The sequence below is a fragment of the Rhynchophorus ferrugineus genome, unplaced genomic scaffold (assembly GCF_030347505.1).
Source record: "Rhynchophorus ferrugineus isolate W39M unplaced genomic scaffold, kcgeb_rfMv2 rfM4, whole genome shotgun sequence".
NCBI classification, from domain to species: domain Eukaryota; kingdom Metazoa; phylum Arthropoda; class Insecta; order Coleoptera; family Curculionidae; genus Rhynchophorus; species Rhynchophorus ferrugineus.
The window spans coordinates 26,432,007-26,454,151 of NW_027472583.1; the positions used below are offsets into that span (position 1 = coordinate 26,432,007).

The 22,145-nt window shown below is 30.6% G+C and overlaps 4 protein-coding genes and 1 pseudogene across 11 annotated transcripts; 3 read left to right on the plus strand and 2 right to left on the minus strand.

Moving 5' to 3' along the window:
• Positions 1–132: 132 nt before the first annotated feature.
• On the plus strand, positions 133–704 carry mRpL33 (mitochondrial ribosomal protein L33). The gene is made up of 3 exons (XM_076401436.1): positions 133–288; positions 441–544; positions 596–704. Exons 1-3 carry the CDS (start codon positions 248–250, stop codon positions 643–645), a joined length of 195 nt encoding a protein of 64 aa, XP_076257551.1. The 5' UTR covers positions 133–247; the 3' UTR covers positions 646–704.
• On the minus strand, positions 684–13,738 carry jar (Myosin heavy chain 95F jaguar). Of its 5 annotated transcripts, none has more exons than XM_076401395.1 (20): positions 13,601–13,738; positions 7,838–8,026; positions 7,709–7,782; positions 7,307–7,650; positions 7,037–7,244; positions 5,386–5,620; positions 5,147–5,321; positions 4,934–5,091; positions 4,588–4,873; positions 4,415–4,517; positions 4,168–4,359; positions 3,886–4,110; positions 3,621–3,828; positions 3,327–3,568; positions 2,950–3,225; positions 2,206–2,381; positions 1,990–2,037; positions 1,408–1,554; positions 1,070–1,353; positions 684–1,003 (listed from the first exon to the last, which is right to left on the minus strand). In XM_076401395.1, the coding sequence occupies exons 2-20, from the start codon at positions 8,016–8,018 to the stop codon at positions 855–857; spliced, it is 3,711 nt and encodes a 1,236-aa protein (XP_076257510.1). In that variant the 5' UTR covers positions 8,019–8,026; positions 13,601–13,738; the 3' UTR covers positions 684–854. The 5 variants fall into 5 exon arrangements, with proteins under 5 accessions (XP_076257510.1, XP_076257509.1, XP_076257511.1 ...); XM_076401394.1 differs by having other exon boundaries at positions 13,542–13,727; XM_076401396.1 differs by lacking the exon at positions 13,601–13,738 and adding an exon at positions 13,446–13,543.
• LOC143194746 (dual specificity protein phosphatase MPK-4 pseudogene) lies at positions 5,980–7,043 on the plus strand (annotated as a pseudogene). Its single transcript, XR_013005377.1, has one exon. The product of XR_013005377.1 is annotated as a dual specificity protein phosphatase MPK-4 pseudogene (transcript).
• Positions 13,739–13,936: 198 nt separating the features above from the next.
• On the plus strand, positions 13,937–15,875 carry mms4 (Methyl methanesulfonate sensitivity 4). Of its 2 annotated transcripts, XM_076401418.1 has the most exons (7): positions 13,956–14,426; positions 14,487–14,617; positions 14,668–14,826; positions 14,880–15,086; positions 15,138–15,301; positions 15,356–15,551; positions 15,608–15,875. In XM_076401418.1, exons 1-7 carry the CDS (start codon positions 14,084–14,086, stop codon positions 15,767–15,769), a joined length of 1,362 nt encoding a protein of 453 aa, XP_076257533.1. In that variant the 5' UTR covers positions 13,956–14,083; the 3' UTR covers positions 15,770–15,875. The 2 variants fall into 2 exon arrangements, with proteins under 2 accessions (XP_076257531.1, XP_076257533.1); XM_076401416.1 differs by having other exon boundaries at positions 13,937–14,617.
• Positions 15,789–20,142, minus strand: Pi3K59F (Phosphatidylinositol 3-kinase 59F). Of its 2 annotated transcripts, XM_076401399.1 has the most exons (12): positions 19,962–20,142; positions 19,714–19,902; positions 19,494–19,650; positions 19,058–19,438; positions 17,958–18,255; positions 17,748–17,903; positions 17,488–17,696; positions 17,223–17,435; positions 16,595–17,162; positions 16,349–16,544; positions 16,146–16,289; positions 15,789–16,092 (listed from the first exon to the last, which is right to left on the minus strand). In XM_076401399.1, exons 1-12 carry the CDS (start codon positions 20,030–20,032, stop codon positions 15,861–15,863), a joined length of 2,814 nt encoding a protein of 937 aa, XP_076257514.1. In that variant the 5' UTR covers positions 20,033–20,142; the 3' UTR covers positions 15,789–15,860. The 2 variants fall into 2 exon arrangements, with proteins under 2 accessions (XP_076257514.1, XP_076257515.1); XM_076401400.1 differs by lacking the exons at positions 19,058–19,438; positions 19,494–19,650; positions 19,714–19,902; positions 19,962–20,142 and adding an exon at positions 18,369–18,816.
• Between the last annotated feature and the right edge of the window lie 2,003 nt (positions 20,143–22,145).

The window sequence follows — 22,145 nt, forward strand, 5'->3', positions numbered from 1 at the left end:
CTAAAATAGAATTCAATAAGTAATTTATGATGACTGTACTTCACAGTTTTTTCGTATTTACCATTTTTTATTTTTAATATAACACTTAATTATTATAATCTACTTTATTGATTTTGGTTATGTTCTAATACGATGACGTTAACAACTTACTACATTACTACATAACCTATAAAATTAAGTAACCTTAAATCATAGAGATTATTAGTTTGGGTGTTAAAATATATTTCTCATTAACATAAAACAAACAATGTTCTTAACAAATATATTACTGAAAAGAGTAAAGAGCAAGTAAGGGCATTAGTAAAACTACGAGTGGCATTACAGTAAATCTAAAATGTTAATTTAATCATTTCAAACATAATTATACAATGCCTGTCTTATAATCCATGGTTAGTTTAAATCATTTTTACTTGTTTGACTAAATATGTTTTATATTTTAGGGAAATAATGGTTCAAATGGAAAGTTTGGTTAGTGGTCACACATTTAATAAAATCCGTGCAAGATTGGGTGATAAATTAGAACTTGTGCGTTTTGACCCTTGGAGTAAGTTAATCATACAATAAGTCAAAATAAATACTCTTGAGATTTTTTCAGTTCAAAAAGAAAGTGTATATAGGGAAAAGAAGAAGATTCGAAGTATTTAAATTGAAAATGTAACTGTAGGGAATTAAAACATATAAAATAATAAATATATGCATATGTATATATTCTTTAAGTTACCAATTGAAGATATTTAATACTGTAAAGCTAACAATAATTGCAACAATTCCTAATGAATAATATAAAGCCCAAATATATATTATAGAAAAAAAGGACATATGCCCTAAAATAATATGAAAAATGAATTGTTTATTTATTTCCTATCAGCTGGTCTAGTGTAAGGTTTCCCTCCGTTTTTCTCCCATTCTTTGTTGAATTCATTTTCCAGTATCTCCGCACCTCTTTTTCTAGTTAGGCCAGTTTCTTCCAGAGACAGTTCACACATTTGCATATCATCTTTTCCTATATTAAAGACATTTAAAGAACATAAATGTATAAAATATAAATCACATGCTATTAGTAACTAACCAGCAACTAATAAAATAGCCTGCTTATCAGGATGAAGTTCCATCTGCCTAGCTACATACTGCCCATCAAAATGAGCAAACCACCAACCCCGTTTGCTAGGATCACCTCCTGGTCGCTGAAATGGAATTTTGAAATAGCGTTGGGAACTATGATCTAATACAGCTTTTTGTGGCAAACGTGGTGTTTTCTGTGCAGACTCCAACACTGACCTTGGAGCTCTTTCATTTTCATCCATTACAGTCCTCTTCTTATTCTTAGCTTTCCATGCATGGTACACTTTGAGCCTATAAAACCACAATATCTATGATTTAATAAACTATAGTAATAAAAATACTTGCCTGCGATGAAACTCATGTCTACAAGCTTCAAGAAGTTCGATATCGCAAGACGTATTGATTGTATCACGCAACTCGGAATATTTCCATTTAGATAAGTCATATTTTCCTTTAGCTTGATTCGCCTGCTGGGCTCTTATAGCATCAGACCTAACAATTAATATTGATTTAATATTATAATAACTGTTATAAATACATGGAGAAAAGTAACGTCGCTTTTGTCATTGTTTTCAAAGTGATTCATATAAATGACGCTTCTTGAGCTTCTTTTGATATGAAATCTTATGTAAATGGATTATTTAAAACCGGAAATGGGATGTCGGATTGTGGCTTATTTGATTGAATATTACTAGATATATTAAAACCTTGAAAGAAAAACCGAAATTACTTTTTCCGTAATATTATATTTTCTACGCTATTGTGAGCTGCGTTCAAATATTGTTAATACTATAAACAAAAAATACATTCATGGAAGGGAAACACAACATAAAGCAGGTTAGTTTGTTTAATTGCCTAGAAGCCAAGCAAAAGTATATTATGTTAGTCTTATGTGGAAATGTAAGTGCTTAAGTGTAAACAATGTACCTGTTGAGTTTGAACGACGACCTTTGAGAATCTGTCCCGTTCAATCCGCTGTGGTGCCATGGAAAACAAGAAGCAAAGACATATTTGACATTTAGATAGACTGCCACCCCTATTTTACAATATTTACAAAAATGTATTCAAATAATGCGTGTTGTTCCATTTGTAGATATACAAAGGATTTCCAACACATATTCAATTCAAATAGCGAATGCTTACTTGCGTGCTAAAGGTGGACTCTCCTCTAGATGACCGTTACTTTCCTGTGCTAGCCTTAATGCTAGTTCCCTATCTTGTCTCTCCTGTTCCAATTGTTCCTGATATTTGCGTTCTTCTTGTTCCATTTTTTCTTGTTGTAGCTGCAATTCATGTGCCAGTTTCCTATCTGCTGCTTCCTATTATTATAATAAATATCATAATTATAAACGTTTTTTGTTTTTTTTTCTCGTAGTATGTTATGAACAAAAAGATACAAAAAGAAATAAAAATGTACTAGAACCGAAAATTAATATTCTAAATAAGACAATAAGTGATCAATAATGCTACATCTTAGGGGACGCTTCTGTACTTTATGACACTTCGCTGAAATATAAATAACTTTTTTTAAACTTGAAAGTTTTTAAACAACGACACACGAAAGGAACTGGGCAAGTTCAAATTGTAAAAAATCATTATGGTAAAGCATTATATAAGCAGTTAAATCTTTTTGAAATTTCGCGAAAATTTGCATCTAAAAACGATGAAATAAAAGTTTCGCCGTCGAATTTACCAGATTACCCTTTAATATTACTTGAAGTTAATTTACTTAATATAACTTGAAGCAATGCCACATCAGTTTTTATATCTTTATAGGCCGATACTGATATCTTTATGAATATGACATTTTTTCGATGTGAAGTTCAATTGCTGATAGAAAAATAAGGATAACATACTGAAAAAAAACTTCAAAAACTATGAAAATACCTGTTTAAGTCGTATTTCCTCTTCTTGTTTTCTTTTAGCTTCAATCTCAGTTTTCTTTCTTCTATTTTCTTCTTCTTCTCGAAGTCTTCGTTCTTCCTCCTCTTTTTTCTTTTTCTCCCGTTCTAATTCCTCCTGGATTTTCTTTAATCGTGCTTGTTCTTCGGCTATTTTTTGCTCATGGACTTTCTTCTCTAAAATGCTCATTTGTTGGTCAATTTTTACAACTAAGCCATTGTACAGCCCCTCGACTGTTTTTACATTGATCTCACTGTCTTTCTAAAAATAAAATAGATAGTATATCTAGCGCGCTTCCACCGTATAGTGGAACGGATTAAATGATAAAACAAGAATTAATCAATAGGCATGGAAATAACTACCTTTATCTTATCTATAGTTGTAGCTAGTTCAGATTTTAATTGATTTATACCATTTGTAGATACGTCTCTATCCTTTTTAAGTTGTTTAGCAATGCCTTCCAACTTTTTCAAATTCACATCCAAAGCACGAATTTTTTTAATCGTTTTGATCCTAGGCGCATATTTCTTTTTCACTAAATACCCTCTAATGTTCTTTTGCAACAAAATTAAAGCTTGACGACGGTATAAAATTTTATTCTTCACTAAAAAATAAAAAAATTATCCAACAAGCCCAAATAAAAATAAACTCAATACTTTTGATGACAGTCAAAGCACAGAATTGGGCCTTAGTCCAACGAGACTTTACTAGCCAGGCTTTCACCTGAGCTACAATATTCTTCAAATTTTCCGGATCCGATCGCATTATTTTATCAAACTCTGCAAATTTTCCGGGTCTAAAGAATACTCTGGTTACACCAAATTTAAAATCCTTATCCTGCAGCCTAAGACTGTGCAGCATAGCCTGCAATAAATCGCAATAACAATTACCTCACTTCATATTTTTTAAAAATTCTATTACTTCACAGAAAGTTTTGGGAGCTAATTGTTTTAATTCCCTGGGTAAGTAATCCTTATACATAGAGTGAAGTTCAGTAAAATGAGTCCTGCTAGGAAAACCGTGCTCCATCAATTCTAACACTGAAGTCATTCCTGAACAAGTTAGCTGCATTAAACATAAGCTGCCTTCAAATTGGAGGTCCACCATTTTGTTGTTTGGCTTAATACACCGAATGAAATTAGTGCCCTATAATGTTTAGATACATGTTTAATACACAGTTACATGTATTTTTATTAATATTACATTATTGCGTAATTTATCCATCAATTCTTGAAGCTGCGTCTTGAATTTATTTCCAACACTAATAAAAGTTAATTTGCCTTTTTGAGCCACAGATGTAGAAAATAAAGTTTGGATTAACTTGTTGTTGCTCTCTTGAACAATTCCTTCGAGAGACGCATGTAGAGCATCATTATTTTTGTCGATAAATTGTTTCTGCAATAATATTAAAGTATATTATCATCGTTGTGTTCAAAGACATACCACATACCGTTTGGTAGCAAACAGCACCCGCAAAATGTCTTATTAAAAATCCTTCATCATCTCTAATGCTACGATGAGCTCTAAGCTTTGATGATCTGGGTAATCCTAACCTGAAGAATACAAGTATATTATCAAGGTTCTATTTTATAAACATTATAATTTAACGCAATTAACACTAACCTATAATTCTTTCCCCATACTTTATGTACTTCCTCAGTAAAATGGCTATATGCAGGTTTCGGCAATTTTGATTCTTCATCTAGTAAAGTAAAAAGACCTTGGCCCTTAGATTCTATAACGTCTATACAGTCTTGGTTGTCAGTAAACTTTATCTCAGGAACACTCAGACCTTCCTTCTTGTACAGTTCTTGCTCAAATTTTAAAATTCTTTCATTAAAAAACTGTTGTAGTTTCTCATTGCAATAATTAATACAGAATTGTTCAAAACTATTCACAGTAAAGAATTCTGAAAGAGATGGTTTTAAAAATTAAAAAAGAATGTTTTATTTAGTAATTGATAGCATACCAAATCCTGCAATATCTAAAACGCCAATATAGTAACAGGAAGTTTGAAATGGGATGCTCTGATTAATTCTGCTAACAATATAATCAAAAAGGTTACTATAGATAGCCTTCGCGAGAGCATCCCTGGCATTGTTTGCTTCGTGAATTTTTAAAGGAACCCTGCGACAGAAAACAATATCATATTTATTAAAATAGGCCTTAGTGGAGATAATACATTATCACAGTTCCTTTGACACCACCCCTTGCACTCTGCATTACTCGTGATACGAGAGCTTGCTTAAGTTCATCTGGATCAATTCCTAACAATTGTGAAGCGGTAGTCAAAGACTTTTCTCCGTTAGAGGCTACTTTGCAACCTCCTCTAGAATCCTCGGGATTTTCTTCAAATTCTAAAATTAAATAAATTAAAGGTGCTAGTTTCCCTTGCGAAGTGAGTTGTAGAGTTTTGCTTACCAACATTGCCTAAATGTAAAACTGCCGCGACTGTTACATAAATTTGAAATCTCTCCGCATCCGCCATTCCTAGTCGCGATAACGCAACATCCAAATCTTTGAAGTCACTGATATCATCTATTAAAATATCTCGTAGTGGACCTTGTTTCACATGGGCTGAACTTTTCTGCCCAGCAGAAAGAGTCTTTTCTGTATCAGGCTTTGTGAAATAACGTGTACATCCATGTTTTAGATACTAAAATATATTGTGCATGTTATATCGCATGGCTGATACAGCCTTGGTTGTTCAAAATAAAAAAAACTGGTCTAGACATACAGGTTTCGTTTATATTAAAATAGGTTCGTATTGTTTGTGCTCTAGGTTCAATAAGTTAATATCTTTCCATAAAATAAAAAATATTTGTTTTTAAACCCTGTACATTTCAAAACTTATACAGACTAACAAATAATATAAAAAAAAAATAGAGACCAGTGCCATCATTCATGACAATTCAGTATGTCTATAATGATTTGTTGTACAGTTATCTATGAAAACTAGATTCATTATAAAATATTTGTATAGATGGCGCAGTTTATCCTAACCACACTATTGTATGTAAATCTCAACATAATAATCGACCTATTTGAGCAGCACACGTTTCAAAAGAGTTAAATTACCGGTGTGATCAATCAACATAATTATAGAAAACGTGAAGTGTAAGCGTAATATGAGTTTTCGAGAAGATTTAAATGAAATCGTACCACGATTATACCTGGGTAGTTGGGAAGCGGCAACTGATACGACCACCCTCAATAAATTCAATATAACCCACATTCTGACGATCGAGACCAACCCGTTACCTCGTTACATCACTTGTTTAAAGCACATAACCACAAAATATGTGGAAATATTGGATTTGCCTAGCGAAGATTTGCTGGTTCATTTCGATGACCTATTTACTTTCATCGAAAACGGTATTAGCGTTGGTGCCGTCTTAGTACATTGTTATTTTGGCGTTTCCAGAAGTGCAACTGCAGTGATCGCTTACATAATGAAAAAATTCAAATTAAGCTATTCGGAAGCGTTCGAAAAAGTTAGAGGAAAGCGAATATTCATTTACCCGAACAAGGGATTCGCAGCGCAGTTGAAACTGTACCAAGAAATGGGTTGGCGAGTTAACAAGTCGGAAAAACGTTGTAAGTTATTTCGTTTAAAGATGGCCAGCGAAAAAATAAAAGAGTGTCGCAACGTGCCGCCTAATTTCTACGACTTGATTCAGCCTAATCCTACCTCACATTTAAGCAATTGTCTGAAATGTAAATATTGCAACAACAACTTAGCACTTTTTGAAACCGTGTTTCCACATCAAGATAAGGGTCGAGTCTGTGCTAAGTTATACTTTGTGGAACCAGTAGTTTGGATGAATTCGACTGAAATCACCAAAGGAGAATTAAGCTGCCCCCAGTGCAAACGACACGTCGGCGCATTTACGTGGTTGGGTTGGAGATGTCCGTGCGATTTTAAAATGTCACCTGCTTTTTATTTAAACCAATCGGATGTTTACCAAAGCTAATTTAAGCATTTATCGCACTAGCAATGTTTTACCTTATGTCTATTTAAAATTGTTGTAGATTATGTGAAATATATATAAATAAAGTCAGTCTCGCTTACGTTAAAATCATTTGGTTTAGTTAAACCCAATTTCTGGCGTAAATCTGCGGGACCACCGGCCATTAACATGTAGAAAATATGATAGCTTCTCTCTTCCCCATGAGATGAACAAATACGGCTCTTCTCCAATAAATAATGAGAAATGTGTCCACCGGCTACTTGGAATTTCTTATCGAAATGCACCTCAATAAATTTACCAAATCTTGAACTGTTTAAAAATGAAAGTTAGACAGACCTGAAGAGAAATGATGCTACCGAAGCGTGCGATACCTGTTGTTATTTCTGGTTGTTTTCGCATTGCCGAATGCTTCCAGAACAGGATTGGCGTCCAGAATTTTCTGCTCGATCGGACCGGCGGCGCCACCTTCGCACAAGTATTTCAGCAAATGTTTAGTAGATTCCGTTTTACCAGCTCCCGACTCTCCAGACACTATAATGGATTGAGATTGTTTAAAGACTTTCATGTCCCTGAATGCTTTGTCTGCAATGGCGAAAACATGAGGTGGCATCTCTCCTAGTGACCTGCCTTGATACGATTTAATGGTTTGACTTGAATACAATTCCGGGATATCTTTGTAGGGGTTAACGGCGATGAGTATGTTCGCGACATACGACTGCAAAAAATAGACTTGTGTTGGAGGGGTACTGGGATTCAGAATATCGTTTCCTTACATAAATTTTGTTTTTGTAGTATCTGACTCGAATGTTGTGTAAAAGGGAGCCCTCGTTCAAAAACATCATTCCACCTGAAAATCAAGACGTATATAAAAAATGAAGGTTTCAGTTGGTAAAATAGCATACAGTTGTCATCATAATCCTTATCTTTTTCGACGTTAGCTCTAAAAATATCGGAGAAAGGTAAAATTCTTCTCGGATACTTGGAATCGAGGGGCACAACTTCCGCTCCATCGTTTGTTATTTCCAGAATACGCCCTAATATGAATCCTTCAGTAGGGTCACGAGCCCATACAACATCGTCCATCGTTTAATCTGAAAAAAACGAGAAATGATTAGACAAAATGATATTGAAGTTTTTCTGTGTTTAGTGTTCATTAATTTCTGTTTAAATAATGACCCGTATTATTTCAATCTTTTCAAAGCACAGCGACCTCTCATAGCTTTGATTGTATTCTGACTTAATTATTTTAATTGGGTGGAATATGTTAACTATAAATTTCAACCATATTCGAGTCATTAGTAGCATATTTATTTGAAAAATGTTCGAACGCCGATATCTCACATCAAATTGTCTTTACTTTTTATAAATTTATGGCTTAAGAACAAATGAACAAAAAGAACAAGCGACGGATCACCTGCTATTGAAATTCTTAACGGCATCCGGTTGGAGCAAGTACAAGAGCTGAAGTACTTTATATTAAACCCTATTATAATTATGCCGCTATCTACTATCACGAATAATCCAAATTAGACAGACTGTGGAGTTTTCGTTTCTCTAAGAGGGCGTATAACTGGAGAAATAGGCATTCCGATCAAAATTAAAGTCTAACTCCTCCAAAAACCTTTCACAGCTTGAAATATGTGACCTTGAAGTATTTCTTATGGCAAATTCTTCGTGTTTCTCTTCAAGACCATATTAGAAATAAAGTTATTCTATAAAGATGCGACCATTGCGAAAAAAACAGGAGACTTGATTTGTTGAACGAAGGGTGAGTGGATTCTCCACAGGCTTCTGTGACGAAATAGGCTTTTTGGGTGGCAAATGCAATGAGCAAAGCCAAAAAAAATGGATTAAGATCATCGAGATATAAAGGCGATATGAAAAATAGGATAAAGACTAGACTAAATTTTCATTGAATTCTAACAAAAATTAAAATTGTCTGATGTGATATAGCATAAGTTACATCCTCAAATCACTGTCATAACTCATAAATGAAACTACACATGCCTGATAATGATTTATCATATTCCATCGTCCAGAAGAAAAATTACCGACACCGGTATCTCTTTCACCTAGCCTACATCTTTAGACCGAATAAAACGACAACAAATGCACGTTTAGCGTGCATTAGTGAAAGTTTATTTTATCCTTGATACAAGAGTTTTTAATATTGTGTATAAACTAAATATTGACAACTGTATCAAATATGCGGAAGCAAATCTAACTTGTTTTTATCTGAACTGCTTGAAAATGAGTTTATTACAAAAGATAGCGACTATAAGATTTCAAATTGCACATTTATGGTTTATTGACCTTTAAAAGGGAATTTTAAAAGAAACACGCGAGGCTCATACAGTTTCCGATTGTTTGTAAGCTTATTTCTTACCCAAGAGTACTAAAAATGTTAACTGTTTTTAACCAAGTAATAAACCGGTGTTACAAAAAAAGATCAGGGGACCTTAAAACCAAACGAGTGAGTTTATTTATAATTTTACGACAATGATAATTCTTGGCTTATATGAGCACCATGTCACTAAGACTCAATTGTAATTAGGAATAGTTAATAGAGAACAACCAAATACTATATACTAAATTAATTCAAATCAGAAATTTGAAATACCTGATAGCTAATTACTCGTGAAATAAATAATAACTTGAATGTGAAATGTAATATCTAAAAATACATAATGTTAAATTTCATAGATTTCGATTAATAATAAAAACAACATATCAATGTCATCAGTAAGCCGAAACATCAAATCTTTCTATTTATCGATATTATCTAGAAAATATCTAATCCTGTTTTTAATACTCAAAGAAATTAATACCGTTAAAAGATAAGCTTTCAAAAAGGTTCAAGTACTGGGTATTTCTAATTAAAAATTATGAAATATAATCTATTTTAGTAGGAAATTTTCACTCACGCAGTATTTTTGCTGTAGTATATGCAACATATAATAAAAACCATGTATGCTTATACAAGGTGCGTTCGAGAAGAGATGAAATTTCCCGGATAGGCAGAGGTCAGACAGTTTGATATACTTCAAATATTACATTTTGCTCAAATTTTGACCTCCAAGCAAATTCCGTGGGAGAGATCTTGCAAATGCCCAAGTTTTCGGACATTATGTGATAAATTAATCTTTTGGATGTATTCATTTTCATTTGCATTAATTTTTATAGGAATTCTAATTAAATCACATGTAGTTTTTATTGCTATATTTTAAACTGTTTTTACCAACTGAAGGTTTATCTGAACTGGACTTACTACTACTTAAGGTGGGCTCCGAATTACAGTCCTCGGCAGTAGGTCTACCGACTGGTGGGTAACGAACTAGAAACCATCTCAAAAGACATCCAATCTTACCCTGCCTGGTTACTGGCATGGTTAAGATGGTTGTTCCTGTCAAATTTGGCACTTTTGCCTATGAGCAACTATAATCATAAATTTATAACTATGACCCGATGTAATTGCATTTTATTAATATTTATTGACATATATATTTGTGTGCACGTTATTATTTTTTTATTAATTATTTTCTCTGTGAGTATAAGCGACGTGGCACTAAGAGCAGCACTTAACGTCTGGCAATAGAACGCTCTATTTTTAATTAAATAGTTTTGATTATTTTGAAACACACCTTGTATTCTAATTATGCGGAATCCTTAAAAACTCTGTAGAGTATTTAAGGATTTGTTACTACGAAACGACGGCAATTTCTATCAATCACTAGAAAATAGTAATCCAATTTTTTAATTACATTTTAATGTAAATAAAGTTAATTTCTATAATTAATGAAATATTCTTGGTTTAAAAATTGAATCAAAAATAAAATTGCAAACTCTAACAAGAGGCATCAGTAAGGCATTATATAATACAGGTACGCAAACATTTAATGAAAAATGTGCCTTATTAATAAAAACACCTGCTATATATGCGAAATATTTTCCATCTCAGTGATATTTATATATTGGGGAATAAACTAAACAATTTCCGAGAAAATATCAAAACTGACCATATGTTTTTGGTTTCTCTTATGATGTGTTATAGTAGAAGTTATTTATCTTATATTTTTTATTTCTCTGAGAATATTACCATTTTTAGAATGTTGGTAAAATTTTATACTTGTTTTTTATACTTGTATTGAATAGTTTTTATATTGATAACAAAATATATTTTGGAGAAACTTATCACTTATCATATCACATTTATTAAGATTATGTTTAACAAATAAAGAGGTTATCGTTTCCTAAATCATTCATTCTAGATTAATAATACCTGAGTTGGTCACGGAAAGAGCTGGATGATCAAAATACAGCCTTGGAGAGTAATTTTAAGAGTTTTTATTCCAATGTCTTGAATAATTAACTATAGTTTGTTCATTATTACTATCCAACGAAGAACGATGATAATTATAGGGCAAAAAGATTTCAAAGGTGTCCTAATATTTGAATTTGCCGCCATTTGTGTGTTAAATTGATAAATTAAAATGTTTACTTTATTACTCAATAAATAAATTGTTATAAACAATGTCTTAATATTTTAATTCAAATATTGTGTAAATTTCGATCCTACAGACAAGATGAAATCATTGTAAAAAAAATTAATTAAGTAAACAACTGATATAACCCTTCAAATAAAAAAAAGATGATAAAATTAAAGTTTAATAAATAAAATACTCCACAACATAAACAGAAAACACGGTTAGCAGGAAGACGGTCATCGATCGATGGATTCGATGGAAACGGGGTCTTTAGAAAGAACAAGTTCGAGGCGAATCGAAGTGACGGGTTTTCATACAGCTGCCACCAATTGATTTGAGGTACGCGACTCAAGCGATTTGTTACATTTGATAATATTGACTCGTATACATAAATTACACTAAGATACTGTTTAAAAAGTATATATTATTGCAGTTGGTATATTCTTTTGAACGCATTGTTAATAAAACATTTTGCAAAAATTAGTTTTCTAAACGATTTGTTATGACCTTGACAGCGGACTTGTCGCTGAAAACATCCATCCATTCACAATTTTTGGGAAAAAAAATAACAAAACGTCTAGACTGTTAAACTATTTTAAATTTTATACCGGCATTTACGGTTGTTTTATTGGATATTCACGACCTCGATCGTGGAAATGTCTTTAGGGAAGACGATAAATGTCAATATATCTATTTTTGTACAGGGTGTGGTGTTTAACTATTTATCACACCACCAACGTTCTATTTCGCACCGGAAATCGGAAGTACGGTCCGCAACCCTTCCGATTTCTCCTATTGTATGGAATCATACACTGTGTCGTATAGACCGGAACTAATCCAGCCGCCTCACGGCCCGCAGTAGGACAACGAAGTATCACCAACTACATTAAAATATCCTTTCCAAGCTTTAAAACGGCATGCAATAATTTAGGCATATACTATAGATTTACCATATAATTTAAAATTATATATATTTATTTTGATTTATTGATATTCAGACGCATAACGCAATAACGAACAATTAATATTAGTAACTCCAATTTCCAAATTTTCGTAAAATATTTGGTTAGTTTTAATTTGACAATTTTTAAATGCCATCCTAAGGTATATAACATTATGCACTTTGCGATTATTTTACTTGCTTGTAGTAATAAGCAACGAACAGGTTTAATCAATTAATAAATTGCTTCTCATTGAACGTTCAATTGTATGAGTCACATCTGATTACAACGAGTGTCATCAAGGTCGTTTCTAACAATTAATTTTTGCACAAATTCGAATAGATAATTGAGGTTTATTAAAAAATAAACTGATGGAAATTAAGTATGAAGAAAATCCAATTTCGATGGATTCTATACATAAATATTAGTAGAAATATATAATATATGTCAATTGAAATATCAGTCGGTTACAGATAAGATTTTTATATGAAGGATTAATAAACAAATAAATCCTAATTTATCTTCAAGTGGGTGGCTACATTTTGATCTGTGCTATATAAAGAAAAATAGCAGGTGATATCATTTTCCAATCAAATCAAATAACACATTTATTTCATATTAACTTACATAATCTAAATATAATAAATTCAAAACATTAAATCCATATTTCTTCTTGATGCAAATAACAATAGCATAATGACTAAGGTAAAACCTATTAGCATCGATCAAACAGCAGCAAGCTCGGGTAACGCAACTTTATAATGTACCTCGGTAAATGGAAATAATTATTAAAGCTGATACACCTTAACAAGATGAACAAACTGATAAACCGATAAGACTAGTAAGGTACTAACTGATCACCTAAATCTTTTAACACTAATTTATAAAAGTATAATATAACTTTAACATTTAATTATAATATTTATAATTGTGATTAGTTTACAAATCCCTAGCGCATTTTGTAAGGGTAAATACAATACTAATTTGCTTACGTAACGCAACAAGCAAACAATAGCTACCTTTCTAGGTAAAAAAATAGACCTCAAAATAGTAAACTAATAAATGCAAAATTAAAAAACACATACCGTTATTATAATGTAAAATCTAAAAGAATACGCCCAATAAATGAATATACTGTTATTGTAAAAAAATTGTTTATAGAATTACAAATGTATGCTTACTGTTTCTAAAATAATTCTAATTAGTTTATTTTTATGTTACCACTACAAAAAAAAACCACCTGTTGTTACACAAAGATGCTTGACACACAACTCGCTCCGGCTCAACCACAGAGTATACTCCGTAGACTTAACTGAAGTTTGACACTAAATAATTAACTACCGTCCACTTTCAAACTTTGCCGCGATGCAAATATATTCCTTGTCTTTCTTTAAGTTTCTTCTTTTCAAATTAATATTCTTTACAGCTCTCTATTACATAATCTGTAGATACCATTTATTTTATAAAAAAAATATCGATATTTTTGGGCATTTTATCGATATTTAAAAAAATCGCCACCGATATATCGATGTTTTTTAAATATCAATATTAAACACCCTTAATTATTGGAGTCTTCACTCTTTCACTCTTTTTCTATTTTGGTGTCTCATTCTCGCGCATGTCTCTTTTCCTATGGACTCTTTTACTTTCAGAGATTAAATAGTGTTTGTTTATTTTAACCTTCTTCTTAACCGTATTAAAGCAAATAACAAAATAGGCAATTATGGAGGAATGTATAGAAATATCAAGCGATTCTTCATGTTCAGATCGAACGATTACATCAGATGTTGAAATCAATGAGCTAATTAAAAAATATACAGTTCCTAGTTGTTCAAAATATAGTGATAATTTATATACCTTAGATGTTTTTTCAGATGAACACATCAATTTAAAATCCATAGAAGATAACACGGAATCTGAAAGCATCACAAAAACGATAAATAGCCATAAATCAAAAGATTTAAATGATTTCTCGCCTCAACATAGGAAATTTGATAATGTCATATATGGATCAAGCCTTAGCAAAGAATTAAGTCAACTTATTAATAATGCAAATATATCTGAGTGTAATAAATTAAATGACCTAATAGAACCTAAAATAAAAAAAATAAAGTCATCTGATTTAGATAAAGAACATGAAAGAGTTAAAAGGGTTCAAGAAAAAGAACAAAAACGAGTTGCTAAATATCAAGACAAGGAATTAAAGCATGCATTAAAAGTTGTCGAAAATTCTATGAAACCAGATAAATGCCTTGAGGTAAATAGTTAATTTATTTAGTTAAATATTGTATTGTTTTTGATTTTTAGTATATTTCTATAAAAGTAGGTCAAAATGTATTAAATAAAAGTTATGGAGAAGTTATAAAGACTGGTTTTAAAGAGGGCAATTATAATTTTAAATGTTCAAAAGAAATACATCCTAATATGATATCTTGGATTAGAGAAATTCCCATTATAAAAAATAATGTAAGAATATAGTTATGTTATAATAATCTTATAGATATATAATATATTTTTAGTTATTACAAAGGGAATTTCAACATGAACATCACTATTTATTAATTATGGAAATTGATGAATTTCTGAACCATATAGCTAAAAAAACTCTTATTGAATATATACAATCTTTGTTAAAGTTAAAAGAAATAAGACATTTGTCAATAGTAGTAATGGGATTATCCAAATATATTGCGTCATTAAGAAATCAGAATAAGGGGGAATTCGAGGTAATTTTTAAAAAATTGAAGTTAGAGCATAATGATTTTATTAATTTGTAGTCTAATCATGTTGTGAAGAAACCAACACAAAAGGAAATTAATACAAACCTAGTTGAATTGCAGATATTTTGTAAAAATATCTATGTTAAGTTTTTGGATAAAAATGAAGATTTAATAACTTTTATCATTGAATGTACCAAAGCTGTAGCTCAGATTCCTTATAAGTTTGTATTCGCCCATAAACATATAATGTCATGAAAACATATTTTATATTATAGAAAAATGAAGGCGGATGCCTTAAGTTGTGAAAATGAATTTTTTAATGGAAACAATAAGGACTGTGTAAAAGTTGATAAAAATGGAAATGGTTTAAGTAGATTATGGAATCAATGTCTACGAATGTTTCCTTTAGCTAGTTTAGAAACAGCGGAAGCTATTACATCTGTTTATCCTACAATGGAATCTTTAATCAAGGTAATATTTTCATGATGAAAGTATATTATGACACTGTCTTGTAACCATTATAATAGGCATATGAAGAAATTGACAGCGAAGACGCTAAAGAAAAGTTATTACAAGACATTACCGTGAGAAGAACCGCAGGTCCACTAGGAGCATCAAAAAGGATAGGACCTGAATTAAGTAGAAAAATTTATCGTTTCTTTAATTACGAGGAAAATGGTATACTTTAAAAAATTGTTTTTAATAAAGTTATGTAAAATCATTTATATTTACAAATATACATTATATTATTAACTTAATAATACCACAATAAATATTAAATTATTTTCGCATATACTGAGTAATTTTATGTAACTGCTCCACAATGGCAGCCATTACCGCAGCGACGGAGGAATCAATCAAATTTTGAATGTGACGCACGGCTTCCTCTTCGCCCAAGTCCAACATCAGCTTGTCCTGTACTTTTTTCACAGCCTTATCGGGCTCCAAAGCGATATCAGGTACACTGGCATCCATCATCAAAGAGAAAAGGTTCAACATTAAGTTTGCATGTCTGCAAATTAAACTATTAATAGTTGATCTAATGAAAAATTGGAGGTAATTAACCTTCTCAAGTGCAAAAATGCTGTATAACATAGTTTTCTAAATTCTTGATAATGCTCAGAATTAACTCCTCCCATTGCTTCAACCATTTCTTTACTAAGTTTCATCGGTGGTGGAAGCGGTTTTGGGTCACGACCCAAAATATAGCTATGGATATGTTAAATGATTATTAGAAATCTCCCGCAATAAAAATTCAAAATATTTACCCGAAATCTATGTGGAATAGCCGTCCATCTTTCGTTAGAAGTAAATTATCTAGATGCCTATCTCCTACACCAAGGATGTATGTTATAACACAATATCCTGCACAAGATCGAACATAAGTGTCCATTATATCAGGCCATATGCCATAAGGCGCATTTTCTTGGGGATGATATTTTCTGAAATAATTCTGGATGCTACCTGAAAATGAATGATTAACAAAATTATATTAATAAGTAAGATTAACTGACCTTCCTGAGCTAATGCTTCAGCTACTGGAATAGAATCAATATATTGGACAAATCCATGCTTTGTACTAGTAGCCAGAACTCTGTAGGGAGTTAATTTTAGATTTAAGTTTTCTTTATTTAGTAACTTATCCATAAGAGTAATCATCTGTAGTATCAGTTGATCCTGACGTAAGTCATCTCCCAGCTTAAAAATAGCTACATATTCCCCCCCATCCGTAGTTTTAAAGTGCAGTTTTGAGGGCATCATAGCAGATTTGAATAAAATGGCTTTCTCGGCAATAATACCATTAATCGTCACCTTTGGATCTAAAGGAAATGGTATTGGACCAAAGTTTGCAAAATTATATTTAAATGCATCAGAATCAGCTAACAATTCTTTAAGTTTCACTGTTTTCTTAGCCCTATTAGCATTTTCTCTTGATACAGCTTTAATTAACAATACTAATTTGTCTATAAACTTTTGTTGATTGAACAAGGTTGCCCTTGTTACCTGCATTCGATCTGTTCCTTTAGCCAATGCTTGTGAAAACATTTTCATCACAGTTAAATAGATTTTTCTAGCTTCCTCCTAGAAATAATAAATAATTTATATTCTCTAAATAGAAGCTTATACAAACTTATAACTTACATCTTGTTTGATAGTACCTTCTTGATCTTCACATTCTAACAATAAATACCAAAAAAAATAATTTGCCAAAGTGAAGTTTTTACATGCACGACAAACTAAGAATGACGCTAAATCATTTATTTCCTCTTCTTCATACATTTGACTCTGGAGAGTGTCCGTATTACCAGATTCAGTACATACATTTTGCGCTATGCTGCACATATTTTGAGAGGGCTGAAAAATGTTACCTTTGAAATGCCAATGAAGAGAATATTATTTTTTTTACCTGACTTTGACATGTGTCAACTTCCACTACACTGTTTACTATAGAAGATGCTAGGTGATCTGCTTGATTATAACTAGAGGACCTATGTAAAATAGAATCTGCTGCAGTAATTGTGCCGTTACTCTCCTTACTATCTTTTTTTTCCAAATAGCTATTTGATTCTTCACCTAAAGGAAATATGTCGTGTCCAGAAACAACTCTTGCATAACCTAAAACAATAGTTACTAATTAATAATTCCTTGAGTAAATGCTTTATATACCTGTCCGAATGGATTCAAAATCTTCATATTTTAGAGCCTGAACTAATTGTAATAAATATAGGAGTATTTCATCATCAGGGGCTTCTTGCAACCGACTAATGGCATATTTTCGAACAAAGGGATTAGAAAATGTAGGACTTAGTAGTTCCAAAGCGTCTAAAACACACAATTTTACTGTAAGATCAACTCATATAAGTTGGTTGAATTTACCTTCAACATCCATTGGTTGCCATATTTGGATCATACATTTAGCCTGTTGTACTTCATTTAACTGATTCCAATTAACACATTTGAGAAATTTTGCTAAGGCTTTCTTTTGGGTACTTAAATAAAACCTATACTTCCACACATAGTCCTGTTCTTCATTGGATAACTGTTGTGTTGAAGGATAAGCCACAATCTGATTAAGAATATCTCGTACAGCAGCATTTGGTTTAGCATCTTGATCATTATGCCTGCTACGAAATGATCTTGCTAACATGTGATGTTTTCTTTCAACCAAGTTTTCCTAAGAAAATACAAAACAAAATAATACAAAATACATAACATAATAAGACATAACAATACAAAATAATTTTTATACAAATACGAGCAATATCTTTCATGAAACATTAAACTCACTTGTAATTCTTTAATTTTTTCTTTCTGCAAACAATTAATTAAATCCTGATCACTAATTACTTTACTTAAAACTAATATCTGCTGTTTAAGTACTTCATTCTCCTTCTTCAGTAAACTAAACTCAATTTTGGAGGGACTAACATGTATACAATCTCTACACAGCCAATCAATAGGGCTAATGTCGAATAACATACATGCCCTATCTAAACAATATTTGTGTAGACATCTATAACAGTTTTTGCATTTGACAACACTAGATTGAATAACATGTTCACAAAGATCACAAGACGTTAACTGCCTTTCTTTTTTAGCTGTCTTCCAAAGTCTAGTGGACATTTTGTGTTAAATATTTTATTTATAACATATAGTTAAAGTACTAAACAACTAATTATAAACAAAACTTACAGATAACATGAAAAATTAGTAATGTTCTTTCAAAAATTATAAAATAAATATTCTGTAGATATTAACAAAAATATTCACTTTTCTTATCAGTATGATATATTTTATTTATCTTGGATCATTAAGAGCCCCACTTAGTCATTTTAAACAAATAAGTTCCCCTAGCAAGTCAGCCTACACACTCAATAGTATTTATATAAATATTCAGAAAGTATGATCAAATACTAAACAAAATACAAGGGATTGTTATTAAAAACTGAACCTTGAATATTAAAATATAAACATACCTTATTTATTTCTGGATCAGGAACAAATACAAGGTCAGCATTAGCTTTGAAAGTATGAATTTCTTCTCCATTTTGTTCAAAATATACTATATGGTGTGGTATACCATCAATTATTGTTTTAGGAAATTCTATTATAAGATACATGTAATTAGAACTGCGTTTTTCCTTTTCATTAATCAATTCAATGTCTCGGAAAGTTAATTTGTCCAACCAATCAACTTTTGGAATATGCCCATTTCTATATTTTTTGGCTAATTTAGATAATTTCCACATTTGGTCGTTTGAATTATCTTTTCCATCATAATACCATTTCCCTGGTGTTGTAGTTGGTACATTTCCATCTGCCACTACATTTGCCCACACTCTCAGATCTAATATTCCCTAAATCCATAATTTAAAATATAAAAAATTAAAATTTATATAATAAAACACATACTTCTCTAAATATACCATGTTTACTAAATAAAGATACGGTGGTTCCACCTACAGGTGTTAATTGATTTGGACCTGAACAATCATATATAGTTATTGCCAATTGTGCTGTTCTAGGTAGATCACAAAATTCAAGAGGAATTTGCAGCCATTCATTCCAACTAAAAATTAAGTAACATAGTAACATAGTAATTTCAAGGGTCACCACTTTCCAATAAACCTACTTCCATCTTGTTGTAAATGGTTTATATTCTGTTGAAACTGCCAAGCATAATGGTTCATTGTTATCAAATATTTGACACACAACCATTAAATCTGAACAAGTTTCTTGACAAATTCCAGAAAACTTTAAATTTGGATCTTTTAGTAATTCCTCATATGTTGGTTTTTTTGGCTTCCCTTCTAATGTTCCTCTATAAATTATAAAGTAAAAAAATTGATTTAAAACATTATTTGATTAGAAAACACTTACACTTTTATTTGAATTCTAGAAGTAACATCTGAACTATATAAATAATAAAATTTATCACTTAGATCATCCATATTTAAATCTAATGATTATTTTGCCCTGAAAACAAATATTTCTATAGTTGTTTTTAAACAATTTGATCCTTTTGACACTTATTTTGAAATTACTATGTCACTTGTCATTAGCGATGAAAACTATCAAAACATTCGATAAATGCTAGTTTTCCTGGTTTTCATTGAGTAAATTATATATATATATATATATATATATATATATATATATATATATATATATATATATATATTATTATTTATATAGTTATAAAAATATTACTCTGTGGTAGTTTTTTCTACCGCCGGCAAAAGCAAGGATATGTATAACCAATTCTTTCTAGTATAAATTTTTAGGGAAAAAAAGAAAGAGATAATCGTTGATATTTTTGTGTAGCAGTGTAAAATTAATTTTATATTTAAGTTAGAGTTGGGAAGCATCGAACATTACTTTCGAATAATAGTTGACTGTTTTTTTAATTTAATGAAATCATTATTTTTTTCATTATTTATGTTACAAAATATAAGTTTTCACAAAATATAGAGAACAGATTAATGTTTGGTATGTTTTACGGTTTTTGCGTTTGCAGTTGGCTGTCTCGCTTGTGACGTTGCAACTAAATCTGCTGAATTTATGGTTGTATATACTGACTTTCTCCTAAATTTATTTTTAATTTGTGTTTTAATAAACAATACAATATGTTAATAAGACTGTTTTTAAACATCCCATTTTTTATGATTATTTGTTATTAATTTATTAAAACAATTAGTAGATATAAATTATACTTTATTTAGTTAAAGTATATTAAGCTACATTTTAATAAAATGACAAAATGTAAGTAATGATATATAGAATAAATTTGATTTGAAAATTTTAAAGCGGCTGAAGATTATATTTATGTTACCTTAGCAATTATAATAGGTAGTGTTTTCCTGTTATGTCAAGTTACCTCCGCTTTTTGGCCTTTTGAATGTTAAAACTTTCGTTTAGTTTTATTATTTATCCACCAAATATATATTTTAATGTTTCCTGTATTTATCTAATCTGCAATTTGGAGAACAATGCTATATGTGGAAAATCAACGTTTTTGTATCCTAGATTTAGAAAATCATAATTTGGCATTAAAGGTAACCTAAAGCCAATTCCAAAACATATTATAAAAGAGCGACTATTCTGGTTTTAACATATAAAGATTGGTTAAAAAGTTTCCTTAAATCTGAAATTTAAAGTAGCAAATATTAATAAAGGAAATATTGACAGCTGAACGTATTTTGATAAAAAATGGAATATTATAAATGAATTTTGTTAGTAATTTAAATGTTTAACAATTCGGGATTCAGGATAAATAAAACTAATTTAAACTATTTTAATAAGGCTATGATAGTTACTAGTTGTGACTTAATTCTTTTAATATCTTTATAGAGGATATAATATTACTTGAGATAATTATTTTATCGTTCTCGTTCAACATTAATTGTTTTAAGATGATCGATATATATTATGTATTTTAAATATAAATTTATAACGTATAATTTTTATCTTATACTATTAAAAAGGTGTCGGAATAGTATAAATTAAATATATATTTTTTAAACTGTATTTAATTTCAATGTTTATTTTTTAAAACACCTTAAAATAGTAGGGCTATATTGTACAATAGTAATATAAGTGAGAGTAAAAGTTACTAAACCACAATGAATGATAAAGTATGTATAAACTTGTGTGCATTGAATGAACAAGTAATGTAGTGTATATATTACCAATTTCTTTTGATCTAAATGTCGAAATATACAATAAGGATGCAAGGTGCGTTTGTGGTTTTACATTGTCATGACGCTAAAAAATAAATGACATTGAAGTGAAAGTGTTAAATATAATATATTTTTGTTTGTTAACAAAAATATTTTAAATTCTTTTATATTTCTTTATTTTTTCTTTATTGTCGATTATATTATCTTATTGAGTTATACTGTCGGTTTAAAGTTGTTAGCATTTTTGAGAGACTTGTAAAAATATATTTTAATGTGTCTAAAATGTTGTTTTTGTGTCTTTTGTATCAGATAATTTGCTGATTGAGAGGTGTTAATTGGAACCAATCTAAATAAGGCTAATGAATAATAAATATTTATAAACAAA